At 43.1% G+C, this 15,137-nt stretch overlaps 1 protein-coding gene across 1 annotated transcript; it reads left to right on the forward strand.

Moving 5' to 3' along the window:
- Positions 1–3,813: 3,813 nt before the first annotated feature.
- Positions 3,814–14,816, forward strand: DNAJA1 (DnaJ heat shock protein family (Hsp40) member A1). Its single transcript, XM_046663831.1, has 9 exons — positions 3,814–3,957; positions 5,038–5,179; positions 5,332–5,509; positions 7,592–7,696; positions 8,429–8,656; positions 11,182–11,296; positions 12,861–12,976; positions 13,325–13,425; positions 14,206–14,816. Exons 2-9 carry the CDS (start codon positions 5,048–5,050, stop codon positions 14,422–14,424), a joined length of 1,194 nt encoding a protein of 397 aa, XP_046519787.1. The 5' UTR covers positions 3,814–3,957; positions 5,038–5,047; the 3' UTR covers positions 14,425–14,816.
- The last annotated feature ends 321 nt before the right edge of the window (positions 14,817–15,137 follow it).

The following is a 15,137-nucleotide window of genomic DNA, read 5'->3' on the forward strand; positions in this document are numbered from 1 at the left end:
ATCAGACCATGCTGAGGCAGCATCCCACATGCCACAACTAGAAGGACCCACAACTAAAAGTACACAACTATGTACTGGGGTGGCTTTGGGGAGAAAAAGGAAAAATTTTAAAAACTAAAAAAAAAAAGTGCTATTACATATCATTAAAATAGTGGAGTTACACCACAGAAAAATGGTCCGATAGAAAGAATGGACAGGGCCGGCCCAGTGGTGCAGCGGTTAAGTTCACATGTTCTGCTTTGGTGGCCTGGGGTTTGCCAGTTTGGATCCCAGGTGCAGACATGACATTACTTGGCAAGCCATGCTGTGGTAGGTGTCCCACATATAAAAAAAAAGTAGAGGAAGATGGGCACGGATGTTAGCTCAGGGCCAGTCTTCCTCAGCAAAAAGAGGAGGACTGGCAGCAGTTGTTAGCTCAGGGCTGATCTTCCTCAAAAAAAAAAAAAAGAAAGAATGGACAGTCGACAGAAGAGCTGGTAAACATTTAAAAGATGCTTAACCATATTATTTCAGAAACTCAAATTAAAACAATAGATATCACTTTTTCAAATTTTTGTTTTTTAATTTTGCTGAGGAAGATTCACCTTAGGCTAACATCTGTTACCAATCTTCCTCTTTTTTCTTTTTTTTTTCTTTTTGCTTGAGGAAGATTAGCCCTGAGTCAACATCTGTGCCAATCTTCCTCTATTTTGTATGTGGGTCACAGCCACAGCATGGCTGATGAGTGGTATAGGTCCACACCCAGGATCTGAACCTGGGAACCCAGGCTGCCAAAGCAGAGCACATTGAACTTAACCACTATGCCATGGGGCTGGCCCCTAGATATCACTTTTTAACCTCCAAAATTCGCAAAGACTAAAAAAAAGACAGAATCCTCCATATTGGCAAGACCCACTCACATCTGCTGGCTGCAGTACAAACCCACATGGAAAGCTATTTGTTACAACTTTAAATCTGCATTCACGTTGACCCAGCAATTTCAATTCTAGATGTCCATCTTATATAAATACTCATGAGTACGCAAAGCTGAGTTTGAGACTTTCTCTGCAGCATTGTTTGTAAACCACTGGAAATTGCCAAAATGTTTATCGAGAGGGGAATGGTTAAATAAACTATAGTGCCTTCATACTATCTACTATAAAGTCGTTAAAAATAACAAGGTAGATTTATTTATCCTGATGTGGTAAGATGACAATAAATTAAGTGAAAAGGGTAACTTGCAAACAGCATGTATAATACGATCTCATTTCTTTACAAGAAAAGATTACATACTAAATTACTGCTAATATATTTGTATTTTGAGTAAATAAGAATGCTTCTTAAAAGTGTTAACTCTTATTACTGAAAAGCCATAATATTCATCGTCATGTTTTCAGCATCATTGAGGAAAGTTTCTATAAGGGAAAAATGTCAAACAGAACATACGTAATGGTTTTTTTAAGGCAACTAAGAATCCCTTAATTTTGCTTTACTGTTGGGGTGACACGTTACTACTTCAAAGCCTGCATTGGGAGGAGGCAATTTTATACTTTTCTAAGTTTAATTTTTAAGTAAGTACTACATTCAAATGGGTTAAGCATTCCAAAGTCACAGAAGGGTACACTGTGAAATGTCTCTCTCCCACTCACCTCTCCCCAGCACCCAGCTCTCCCCACAGGCAGCCATATTACAAGTTTTGGGGGTATCCTTCTGAAATATTCTATGCACACAGAAGCAAGCAAGTACACAGTCTTCCTTTTTTTAACCAACTTTTACATCCCTTATTTTATTCTTATTAAGAATTAATCTCACTTAGTGAGGGTGCAGATTTTAAAAGTATTTTCAGTATCTCATTTCACAGCCTTATGGGGCACTCTCAAGGAGGTACCTTATTTGTATCACACTTCCATCTTCCTAAAAGTTGTGGGAATTTCAGTTGGGTTCCTTAGGCCAAAAGAAACACTAAACACAGTAAGATTTATGAAGCAGGCATGGTAACATTGATTGCGGAAACTCTTGGTTGACTCGATATACTCGGTACTGAAGCTTATTTCACATGCTTTGACCAGTGTTAGATTCACAGACACACAGCCCACGTTACAGCAAAGCAGGACCCGTAGGACTACAACCCTACATAACACACAAGCGGTATTTATTATTCAGTTATTGTTTGTTTGCTGCTCTCTATTAACAGTTCACGTTTTCACAACAGCCGGTCTCTCAGCCTAGGATACTCATCTGGATGGTGCAAGGTCCCCCCCACTCAGCACCCCAATACTCTTTATTAGCACTGATCACGCAACTTCTCCTTTACGTGGTGACCTCCTCGTGGGCAGGAACCATGGACTTAATGCGATTTTTACATTACCAAGCCCTCGTTCCCTGCCTGGCAGCATCAGACTTAAGCAACTGCTGGTGAAAAGAAAAAACTATGCCAGAGGTAGCATTTGAGAAGGCAACATCTAAGACTGGGAAAAGTAGGTGTTTGTCAGCCAGAGCAAAAGCAGAGATGACAAAGTGCCTCTGGGAAATTGCAGATAATTCGGTGTGACTGGCCTGCACGGTTTAAATAAAGGAGAGAAGGCTGAAGAGAAACGCATGAGGACGCCTCCAGGGTAAGGTTCAAAAATAGTTTAGCAAGATATACCAGGAGGTGCTTCCCTAGAGCTCTGAAGCCTCACCTCCTGCCACTCCAGCTCCCTTAGCTCTGGCCACGTGCAATTACTTGCAATTCCCTAAAAACGTCATATTCCTCCACACCTTAGCCTTCCCTTGCACTTGTCTGTTGCTGGGAAAGCTCTTCTCCCTTCAACACTCAGCTCAACCGCCCGTTTCCCAGGGAAGCTTTCTCTGTCCCATCAGACGAACGCGGGAGCCTCTGCCCAGCTGACCTCTATCTTGTGGGTCCCTTATCGTGCACTGACTGGGCCGGCTCCCCACTGAAGTCTAAGCAGTGTGAACCCGGCTTTTCCAACTTTGCATCTCCAGGTTTCTCGGTGCTCCAATTTGTCGTCTTACTGAGTAAAGAAGACAGCCCCCATTTTCCATTATGCCCCAGTCCCAACATTTGAAAGCCCAGACTCACTTTGCAGACTGTAGATCCAGTTTCCGAAAGTGGGGGGCTGGGGGCGGGGGGCGGGGGACGACGACGGACTTACAAGTTAGGTCAAATAACTGAAACAATTTGTTAGCCACTCTTGGTGCCACTGTGTGTCCCCGGCTCGCCAACCCGGGTGCACGCCTGGCCAGAGCACAGTCCACGGCCCTGCGTGCACCCAGGCACTCGCAGGTTCCCGGGCTGAGCCCGCCCCGGGAGCCGGCTAGGCCGAGGCAGACGCCGCGTGTCCCGGAGCTGAGACTTGCACAAAGAGCCCCTCCGAGGCCGTGGACCAGGCGCGGGAAGAACGCGACCCCAGGCCTGCGCGGCTGCTCTGGGGCCCAGGCCCGGCTTGCTCAGCATTTCCGGCTCGGCGGCTTCCCAGAACCTCGGGGCTAAGGAACCGCGCCGGCGAGGGGCCGCGGGAGATGCCCGCCCGGCCGGGCCGAGCACTCCCGTCCCCGCGGGCCGCCCCACCGATTTCGGGACTGATGCGCAGCGGCCCCCGGGCAATCCCCGCTGCCGCCCGACACTTCCGCCCTCTCGGGCCCACCGGCGGAAAGAAAGGGCTCCAGAAAGTTCGACAAGCGCCGGGAACCCGGGCAGGCGCCCACCCCCACCAGGCCCTTGGGCGCAGCCCCTCCCGGCCCGAGCGCCCACGCGCCGTTGCCCGGGTAACCGCGGGGCGGTGGGAGCGCCAGGCAGGGCGGGACTTCCGGCGGGTGACGCGCCCGGGCTCGGCTACAAAAGACCGCGGCTGCGGCGCGTCGGGGGAACTTTCCAGAACGCTCGGTGAGAGGCGGAGGAGCAGCGGCTGCCCGAGCTGCGCACAGCAACGCGCTCCCTCTCGCTCCCCCACCCCGGCCTCGGCCCGCTCACCGGTGAGTGTCGGCAGCCCGCCTCCCCGGGGCTCCCCACCAGGCCGGCGCTGTCGGCGGCGCCGGGAACCGGATGGAGCCGCGGTCGGGGGCGGTTGGCCCCCGCGTGGGCGGGAGGGCTGTCGGTCCCCGGCTCCACGGTTCCCTCCCTGGAGGGCCGGGGTAGTGCCCCGGCGAGCCGGCCCGAGACCTTCCTGAAGTTTCCCCGCTGCCCATCCGGCCCGAGGTCCCTGAGGCCCCGCCGGCGGCGGCGGCTGGCCCCGGCGCCCCTCGGCCCGCGCGCCCGGGGTGGGCGAGCTTTGCGCGCACGCGCGGACGAGCCGCGGGGCGAGGGGCTGCGGGCTCCGCTTCTCCGGCCTCCTCTCCTTGTCTTTGTTGAGCCCTGGGCTTCCCCTCCCACCGCTCGGTCCAGGCTGGGAGGGAGAAAGGAAGGAAACCTCAATGGTCGGCGCCAAGTGCAGGGGGAAACCTGACGACGTGTAGACCGCGCCGGCTCGGGGGGCGGCGGAGGGTCGGCGGTCGGAGCGGGGGAGCTGGCCGTCCTGTGATTGAGAAACGGCCCCGGGACTGAGGGGGAGGGGAGCCTGCCTTCTGGCGCTGGCGTTCTTAATCAGTTTCAGAAACCACTCCCTCCCCCCTTGCGCCTCTCCTGTCTTTTTTTTTTTCCCCCTCGGGAGGGGATGGTTTATCAGATTTACCAAAGACAAAGATGATGTAATAACCAGTGGACTGAACCTACTCGTGCTCCTCTGGGTTACTGCTGCCTCCCTGCCGGGGAAGGGACACGGGAAGGATCCAGAGGAGAGTCTGGTTAGTGTGGAGGCTTTCGGATGGGAGAGAGGGAAGCAGCTGCTGGAGGAGGAGGCGCTGGAGTTGTTCCCCCCTGATTGTTAGCTTCTATTGAGTGTGTTAGGACTTAGGGCTGAATTATCAAAGGGATTGCTGCCTTCTCCGTGAACTTGAGGGAAGCCTGTGCTCTCCTAATCAGATTCGGCGGAGAACAGATTTCTCCACCTTAACTCTGATTTTACTAATCAGAGCTGCCAGTGAAAAGTCGGTTAAAAGTGCCTCTTGTTGTTTTAGGCTGTAGACAATGGTGAAGGAAACCACATACTACGATGTTTTGGGGGTCAAACCCAATGCCACCCAGGAGGAATTGAAAAAGGCTTACAGGAAACTGGCCTTGAAGTACCACCCTGATAAGAATCCAAACGAAGGCGAGAAGGCAAGTAGTATGGTCGTGTTCTTAAACGTAGCTGGGTTGGCCTTTGCCGGGGGTGTAGTGTGTCCATTACAACCTGGAGTTGACTGTGTCTAATACAGTGGCTTTGCTTTGTAAATTTTTTTAAGTGAAATTTATTCCCTTTTTTCTCACAGTTTAAACAGATATCTCAAGCTTACGAAGTGCTCTCTGATGCAAAGAAAAGGGAATTATATGATAAAGGAGGAGAACAGGCCATTAAAGAAGGTGGCGCAGGTGGCGGTTTTGGCTCCCCCATGGACATCTTTGATATGTTTTTTGGAGGAGGAGGAAGGATGCAGAGAGAAAGGCGAGGTAAGACTAGGCTAGTCCACCTGCAGCAAATTAAAGTAGCCTTTGGTCCAAGCAAATTCTTGAGAATTCACCTATTTTAAATGCCTGTTTACATGTTGGTGTAATGATGCGAACTGGCCATAAATTGCTGGTTTGATTTGTGGTATAGTTTTTTTAAATGAGATTTGATGTAACTAAGAATAGCTAAGCCAATCCAGTGCTAACAAGTGAGTGCTTTTAAAGCTCTCAAGTGTAGATGACTTTGTAAGGTCATCAAGCATTAATTACAGGAACAAAGAATAGGAACATAATTATAAAAGCCCTTTTTACAAATCTTACTTGACCCCCTCCCCTTGTGGGAGGTACTTATTCAGTCAAGAGAGCGAGTTGATGTTCAGAAACCTAAAACTTTCCTCAAGGCCGGATGTAGCAAGGCAGCAGTCGGTCAGGGTGGGAACACCGGTTCTGTGCCTTTAAATAGCCTGTTGTCTGTTTAATCTTGCTTTGGCTTTTTTATATCAAAGTATGTGTCTTTAGCATTTAATAGAAACGGTTTCTGGGCTGTAGAAATATTGTTCACAGGAGTACAGCGTTCAGGTCAGAACGGTAGTCTTTGTTCCCAGCAGAGTTCATACACACAAACAAGGGCCAGTGGGTGGAGCCCATTTCAGAAGGAATGGGCAAGCCATTAAATTTCACTGTTTAAGATTCAGATAAAATGAAATTGTTGACTCAGTTCTTGAAAGGGGTATGTTTTTATTTATTTTTGAGGAATTTACCTTAAAGTCATTTGCAGTCAAAATCAGTTGCTTAGAATGGTTTGTTTCACAGAATAGTAGTGGTCTTTTTATTATTACTCATCTTGTTTTTAATGCAGAATTATCAGCAAGCTCTCCTGTGTGGCTTAGACCAATGAAAGGTCTTTTTTTTTTTTTTTTTATGTGATACTGGCAAACACTTGCTTAATCAAACTTGAAGCTTTTTTCCTTCCCTGTACTCCAAACTCTTAAGTTAAAGTAAAAGGGGCAGCTTTCGGCGTGCCGGAACCAAGTGGGACTGTATTTGTGATGCATAACCCGAAGGTGGAGCTAGATAAGAGCAGAAGGATCTAGTTAATGGTGCTTCACATCCTTGGAAACTAAAAATGTTCACTTGGCATGTCGTGCAGGAATGTGAGAACTTTTTTCACTTACGCGTAAGGCAGTACTGTTTTGTGGTGGATTAAGTCTTTGTGGAAGAATCACTCCCTAGGAACTTATTAACCATTGGCAGGTGACTTCTTTTCTGTAGTCTCAATGTCCTTGTATGATCTCCACCTTCCACCTCCCTTTCTCAGGTGAGATACATATGGCACTCATTTGTAGCCACTGGCCACATTAAATTTAGATTAATTCACAACAAAAGTAAAAAGCTCCTTAGTCTGCACTAGCCACATTTATGTGCTCAATAGCCACATGTGACTAGTGGCTACTATGTTGGATAGCATAGATATAAAACATTTCCATCACTGCAGAAAATTGTGTTGGACAGCACTATGATAAAGAATATGAGAAAGGGAGCCTTTAAAGAGTCACTGCATTAACTGTGCTGTTGCTGCTGCTTCCTGAATTGGTACCCTTCTGGGAAGACTGAATAAATACATGCGCTTCCCTGGCCCGTCTTGATTAGTTGAAAGTTGATGTGCTGAAGGATTTTTGAATGAAGTAATTGGCCGTGGTGCTCATACCATAGTAAGTGAAAGATTCAAAGAATTATTGGGACAGAAATGCAATTTGAATTAATGTATTGTGAAATGTGCATCTACCTAATAAAAAATGTTTTCTCAAGTGCTTTTGCCGTCTTTGATTGCCGTAATTTATAAAATGGCCACTACTACGTTCTTAGGCAAATTTCTTAATCTCACCCAATTTTCCTCCTCTGGATTTACATCATACTTTGAAGGTCTTGCCTCATAATGTGGCCAGCGTTCTATGCATGTAATAGATGCTCAACAGATGGACCCTGTGAGGCTCTCTTTCCTTATCCATTCCTGTTTTTTTAGTGCGTTGAACTACAAATATGGTGCAGCGTTTTAGATTCTTAATGAGCAATGTTTTGTTCTAGGTAAAAATGTTGTACATCAGCTCTCAGTAACCTTAGAAGATTTATATAACGGTGCAACCAGGAAACTAGCTCTGCAAAAGAATGTGATTTGTGACAAATGTGAAGGTATGCTCTTTTAATATCTTTAACTGAAGCCTTTCTGGATATATAAAACTGACAAATAATACACTGCCTAAAAGAGTGCCAAGTGTGAGGGAAACCACTGAACCTACCAGCTAGAGAAATAGTAGCAAAATTGCAGCACTGTTTTATGTGTATATTTTAACTGCAGTTGGGATCAATCTAACTTGGTGTGCTTTTTCCTCGTATTATCTCTAAAACTTCAGAACCATTCCAGTGGCTTAATAATCTGTCAGTAATTTACACATTGTGCTCTTTTTGGACACGAACCTGTTTCATCTGGAGACATTACTGGCTATGAACCTCTAAGGTTTTTATAAATACCAATTATTTCTTGGAAATATATCATCTTCTAAAGAGAACAAACTCTCCAAAATGTTCTCATCTCAGAGATAGCGTAGTCCTAAGAATTGTGCTTTGGGAGCACATTTAAGATTCAAAATTCTGAAGTAGCTCCTTGGAAAGACAGCGGTTGAGAGGTTTATAGATAACTGAAGCTGATTGCAGCTAAGTTTTATTTAAAAAGCTGAATTGTAGATTCTCAGGGCTCAGCATTCCATCAGACCTTGAAAGTATTAATAAAATGTGGTGTTAGGAACTGTATTATTAAACACAGTTATAAAACTGTTATTAATCATTAATTAAATGATTAAACACATCATTACTGTGTTCGGCACTAAATTCATCCATACTTTGATTTGTTTCACAACTTGTTAGGCCGAGGTGGTAAGAAAGGAGCCGTCGAGTGCTGTCCCAATTGCCGCGGTACTGGAATGCAGATAAGAATCCACCAGATAGGACCTGGCATGGTTCAGCAGATCCAATCTGTGTGTATGGAGTGCCAAGGCCACGGGGAACGCATCAGTCCTAAAGATAGATGTAAAAGCTGCAACGGAAGGAAGATAGTTCGAGAGAAGAAGATTCTAGAAGTTCATATCGACAAAGGTGAGTTCTGAGCCATTTACTCTGAATTCTTGAGAGCTGTGGCAAGTTTCTAGTTTATTAACATTACATTTTATAATTGTGGAAGACTACCCTCAATAGCGTTGTATGTATTATCACCCCAGAGATAGCTCTTAGCTGCGTAATAAATAGTGTGTTTCAGTCCAGACTTTTTTGGTACATCTGTAGGGAATACACTAGGGATCTCCACCCTTAATAGAACCCCTACATCAGTAAATGAACAGCAGTGTTCCAGACTGAATTCTCTTGTATTGAACCATTAGCTCTGAAATTTTTTTGCAGTTAATTTCACAGATTCGTAATATCCTTAGGAACTGCTAGATTAAGGGATATGTGTACTTTTAAGGATTTTGGGGGGATTTAGGTGAAGAATTGGGGGGGTTCTTATTAAAATATTTCCTTAATTTTTTTAAAACCAGTGAACATGTTTTATTTCTTAATTGATTTGTAAGAACTTAGGTTATGAATATTGCTTTTTAAGATGTTTTTTACAGACTGTAAACATACCTGTTAGTTTCTGCCTCTTCGGTTCTAGGTTATAACTATATAACTTTTTTTTATATTATTAGAATTTAATTTTTTATTTTGCCAATTCCTTTATTTGGTCAGTTTATAAAAAAACATTTGAAAGTGTAACACAGCAATACATCTTCATTGTAGAAATTTTAGAAATGTATATAACCCCAGAATAAATTAGAATCTAATTCTTCTACACTGAAATAATCAGTATTATGATAATCTCTTTCAGACTTATTTTGAAATGAAGTTAGTATTGTACTGTACATACTGATAGGGAATTGTTAATATTATATCATCTCATATTAATACATAGACCTGCATTAATTTAAGCCCCTGCAGTAGTATTCTCCCACGTGAATCATGATACTGCCCTCCCTCCATTTCTTCCCCCCTTAATTGGCCCATGTGTAGTAGCATTTGGATTTTTCCCCTCTGGTAAGATGTACCCCCTTGCTTGCTACCAACAGTATGTACTTAGGACGGCGTTAGTTGCCTGTGAAGCCGTTTATGTTGCACTTAACCCATGCTCTTTACAGTAGTGGAACAACCAGCAGAACCTGGCTGAGTTTATTTGCTTCACTAGTGTAACAAGACAGGTACTTTGCCTCATTAATGATTAAAGACAGATTGTTTAGTTTTGTCAGTGTATGATACTGATGTTGTGGTTTAAGTTCTTATTTTTTTTAGAGGTGCACACTGGTATTTGCAGGTTAATTGGTATGTCTGGATTTTGCTTCAGATACAGGGAGGGGTTGTGGATGGAGGTATGATATGTGAAGTATTAATCCTGAGATGGTAACTGCTGGATCCAGACTGATGGCTGTATCGGGATTCATTGTACTGTTGGCTGCGTTTATGTGGGTTTGATATTTCCCATAATAGAAAGCGAAACGAAGTTGCTCTTGTTGGATGACCTTGGTGATCATGGGTTCAGGAAATAATCAGAACTGCTACAGCCTAATGATCTGCAGACACGATATAGGAGTTATATTTAAAGAAAGGGGGTCTGAGTAAGCCCTTCATGAACGGAAACATGGGTCAGAGGGAGAAAGGGGGGAATTTTGGTAAAGTATGTTGGCCTTTAAGAAATTTTTGCACTGTTGGAAAATACTTCTCTCTGTACTTTTGAAACTAACCACAGGGGCTGAAGGAGTGTCCAACAGTAATTATCTTTTTTGTTTTTTGAGGAAGATTAGCCCTGAGCTAACATCTGCCGCCAGTCCTCTTTTTGCTGAGGAAGATTGGCCCTGAGCTAACATCCATGCCCAGCATGGCTTGATAAGCAGTGCATAGGTCCACACCTGGGTTCCGAACCAGCGAACCCTGGGCCACTAAAGTGGAGCGCACAAACTTAACCGCTATGCCACCGGGCCGACCCCAGTAATTATCTTCTTTTAAGGGGGCTAAACAGAACCAATCTTAAACGAAAAGATTAGGGATTTTTAAGTTTTTTAGGTTGTTATATATATATATAGGTTTCCTATATATAAATACTGCCAATACAGTAGGAGAAAGTCTTCATTTATGCTCCTGTTAGACTTAATAGAAATAGTTTGATGTAGGTTCTTTTAAGTAATGAAATTGAAACAGTTCCCATCTATGGTTATAATGTCTGCCAGTCACTGATTTGGTGTCAGCATCACCCTTTTTATGAATCCTCACAACTGCCCAGGCGAGGTAGGTGTGGGGCAGGTTATGCAGCTGGCTTCCCTGGAGGAATCTGCTGGTGGTAAACAGCAGCTCTGAGATTTGAGGCCTGGTCTGTTTGCCTCAAGAGTTTGTTCTCGACTGTAATCACTCTGTTGAGTAAGAAATTGGCCTTACATCATGTGGGCGTTCTTAGCCATTTCTGTAAACTTGAGCATCCTCGAAGACTTGAACGTTTTTTTGTGCGCACACAAAAACATGCCTCTGTGTTTCTTAATAGGTTGAGATTCTGACCTCAGTTGGATGCTGAGGAAGAACATAAAATTACCTTTTGTTTTTAGGCATGAAAGATGGCCAGAAGATAACATTCCATGGCGAAGGCGACCAAGAACCAGGACTGGAGCCAGGAGACATTATCATTGTTCTAGATCAGAAGGACCATGCTGTCTTTACTCGGTAAAACTTTATCATCGACTGCTCAAACTGGTGTCTTGCGTGTTTCGGGTATTTTTTACTTCCTGGAAGCACCTGGAAAAGTATAGCAGGAGACTTAGGCGGTGTATAGTGTCTTTTCTAAAAGGGTGTTGACCATTCATGTTTCAGTCTTAAGAGACTAAAAACAAAAGGATCAGATTTTAGTTTTTGGTCTAAATTTAGGTAAATTGTTACCTAATCTGGAATTGGAGGATCTACTTGAATTAGGAGGTATGAGTAGAAACGGGTAGATTAGGGGAAACATCCCCAGACAGATTTTTGGCCTCAATCTGTGTCTGAGCAGTTAGTTTGAAATAAATGCACTAAAGTTTTCACCGTTTTCAATCTTGAGTTTATGGTAAATTGGGTTGGCTTTTAATTAATGTAAATAAATGTCTAGAACCATCTCTATAAAAAAACTGAAATAGAATATAAATTCAGGCCTTTGGTACGAAATATTTAATACTGTGTCTACAATGAACTTAGAGTGAAGCATAAGAAAGCTTGATGGTTAATAGTGAATGTGTTAAATCGATGGCTAATTTTAAAACATTGGACCACTTTAGGGTTCTGGTAAATCTGTGGGAATGACAGCTGAAGGAACTGGTTTTGAATGAATTATAATAGAAGATTACACAAGTGTCTCAATAATGGGAATTGCTGTCAGGATTTTGATGCTATCATTTGAGGTGAATCCTCAGTTTTTCTGGAGAATATTATGCCGATTAAAGATATGTTATTAATACAGTTTGGAAAAGAAGAAAGTTTAAGCACTAGGAGAAGGAAGTGGACTGTTATTAAATATAAAAAAGATTATTCATAATATGCCAGGCACTTAATGTTGCTTGAGTCATATGTATCAACAAAGAAATTCTTAGGACCGGCCTGTGGCCGAGTGGTTAAGTTCGTGCACTCGGCTTCAGCGGCCCAGGGTTTCGCTGGTTCGAATCCTAGGCCGTGGACACAGCTCATCAAGCCACGCTGAGGTGGCATCCCACATGCCACAACTAGAAGGACCTACAACTAAAAATGCACAACTATGTACCGGGGGCTCTGGGAGAAAAAGGAAAAATAAAATCTTTAAAAAAAAAAAAAAGTAAATTCTTAACTATCCCTTGAGGTTGGCCATGTCCCCTTTATTTAATTTGACAAATCCTAAATAATCTAGGACCTGCCTGAGGTCTGTTTAACTTAGACCATAATGTTCTCTCTCTCTAATGTATTTTTGCTTTCTTTTTGCCTCACTTTTGGGAGAATTTTTTCTTCTCTATGTGAGAAACTAGATTTAAAATTGAATAATGAAACAATTCAAGGAAAGTGATAGAGGCTGCCTAGCAAAGTGTGTAGAAGGATTCTAAAGCCTTGTCCAGAAAACAGGGCTGGCAGGCTCCATCTATTTGTTGCTCTCTGTTTTTAGAGTGGGGAAGAAAGAGCGTCTTTGTGAAAGATACCTTTACTGTTAAGAAAACAGCATTGCCTTCTGTGGTACTTCTAATGATTGGTGATTTGAAAGATCTAAGTATGTGCCGTATTTACATTGATACAGACGAGGAGAAGACCTTTTCATGTGTATGGACATACAGCTGGTTGAAGCATTGTGTGGCTTCCAAAAGCCAATATCCACTCTTGACAACCGAACCATAGTCATCACCTCTCATCCAGGTATGGTGACTGGAGGAGCTGCTCTTTGTATTCAAGTGTTTTCGTTGTCTGCCGATAGCCAGTATAGGCACTGAGAAAACTGATGGTTTACTTGCTCAATTATGTATCCTACCTTGTTAGCTGAAATTGTATGGTCTTGGGTCTCTTTCAGAATCCCCTAGAAAATCCACAAATAAAGGATGACAGGATTGCTTCACATAAATTTACTCCTAGCAGTGAGCTAGGAGTCAGACTCAGCTCAATGGCGCTAACAAATCAGTGAGCTGGGACGCATTCTTCTGTTTGTTATTTTCCCTACCTCGTAAAAATGTCACTGTTTAAGAAAGAACTTGCCTTCGATGTTTTTAGGTCAGATTGTCAAGCATGGAGATATCAAGTGTGTGCTAAATGAAGGCATGCCAATTTATCGCAGACCGTATGAAAAGGGTCGCCTAATCATCGAATTTAAGGTAAGCTATAAACTACTTAAGGAATATTTGAGAATGATCAGCTTACTAAAACCTGATAACAGAATTACATTTTCTGAATGGCAAGAAATACCAAATTTATATTTTTCCTTGTCCAGGAAGAAATAATAAACATTGATCTAATACTCCTCTCCTGTTGAACATTCTCTGTTAACCAGTTGGGATTGGGTTTGTTTGCATCATTATTGGCTAAATTATTTAAAGATTGGTGGGGCAGGGGTGCTTGGCAAGTGGGTATTTTATTAATGGAATGCTGTAACTAGGATCTTCATGTTCAGAAGCACTTTACAATAACAATTGTGGCTTTTTGGCAAAATAGTTCAATGCTTGGTTTGTTAATAGCATGGTTCATAGAGCAACCCAGCCGTTTTCCTCAATCTTAAACTGATTGGTCTCTCACAAATACATTTATTAAAAATATCTCCAGGTAAAAAAGGGCTACGTTTTTTAAGAATGGCTTTGTTTAAATTATATGTTAAAAGATTGGAATGTGTTTTAGGATGGGTTCGCGTGTAAAAAAAAAAAAAAAACTTGATGAATAGACAATGATTGTTAACAGTGCAACTTTACTGGGATCCTTACTCTGGTTCTCAGAGTTTTTGGTGCTATTCCTTTTAGAACGTGTATTCTAACCTGGGACTGGCAGGTTCACCGAAAGATTGTGTGGTTACATGTGTCTGGGGGAAATGGGACAGTAATCTGTCTAAGGAACTGCTGCTGAAGTAAATCAGATTGAACTTGGAGTAATTTCTTTTTTTATAGGTAAACTTTCCTGAGAATGGCTTTCTCTCTCCTGATAAACTCTCCTTGCTGGAAAAACTCCTACCTGAGAGGAAGGAAGTAGAAGAGACTGATGAAATGGACCAGGTAGAACTGGTGGACTTTGATCCGAATCAGGAAAGACGGCGCCATTACAATGGAGAAGCGTATGAGGATGATGAGCATCATCCCAGGGGTGGTGTTCAGTGTCAGACCTCTTAATGGGGCCAGTGACCAACACTCACTGCTGGCATTTTTTATGCGGTAGTGAATGAGTGAAGGACTATAATCAGAATATGCTCACTACTTGCTATTGTTTTTGTTTTAATATTCAACTATAGTAGTGTTTTAAAAGTTAAATGAAGAATAAACTCAAGTATAAAAGCTCTGACTTTGCCCTGTATGTATGATGACTTCAGTGTGCAAGATAAGTTTAATACCTGTAAAAACTACTTTAAAAAGAATTTTCCCCTAGCGTTTGTTAGGCCATACCTTGTAATTGATTTCAGCTGTGTACGTGGACTAGCTTAGACTGAAATGCCAGGTATATGTATTGACTTCAGTGTATGACCCTTCATTGTAAACTATGAAATTAAAACTGTGTTAACTGGCAATCAGACAGAGAACTGACTTTGTAGAGAAGTGTTGGTCTGTATAGCTGTACTCAGTGGGACTCGTTGTGATGCCTCTGCATTTATTCTGTTGCCTCCACTGTACTTGAAGATGGCATGCTATGTGATTCAGCCTGTGGGTCAGTGATGGAAATGACACCTTTCTACAGAAGGGGTTTATCAGATCTGCTGCTGCTTCAGGCCTTGCACTTACAGGACTGCATTCCCTTCTGCTTGTGCCATCTTATTATCATTATTTTTTTAGTATCTGTCTATTTTTCCTTCTCTCTGGACCATGATAAGCCTCAAAAGTAGTGACTTCTG

The sequence above is a fragment of the Equus quagga genome, chromosome 6, assembly GCF_021613505.1.
Source record: "Equus quagga isolate Etosha38 chromosome 6, UCLA_HA_Equagga_1.0, whole genome shotgun sequence".
Taxonomy (NCBI): Eukaryota; Metazoa; Chordata; class Mammalia; order Perissodactyla; family Equidae; genus Equus; species Equus quagga.

What these genes read in the sequence shown, in the direction of transcription:
- DNAJA1 (XM_046663831.1), top strand. Translation starts at nt 5,048, where the DNA reads ATGGTGAAGGAAACCACATACTACGATGTTTTGGGGGTCAAACCCAAT. An exon ending in AGAAGTTCATATCGACAAAG is followed by an intron (nt 8,657 to 11,181) that starts GTGAGTTCTGAG and finishes TTTTGTTTTTAG; the next exon opens with GCATGAAAGATGGCCAGAAG. An exon ending in GACCATGCTGTCTTTACTCG is followed by an intron (nt 11,297 to 12,860) that starts GTAAAACTTTAT and finishes ACATTGATACAG; the next exon opens with ACGAGGAGAAGACCTTTTCA.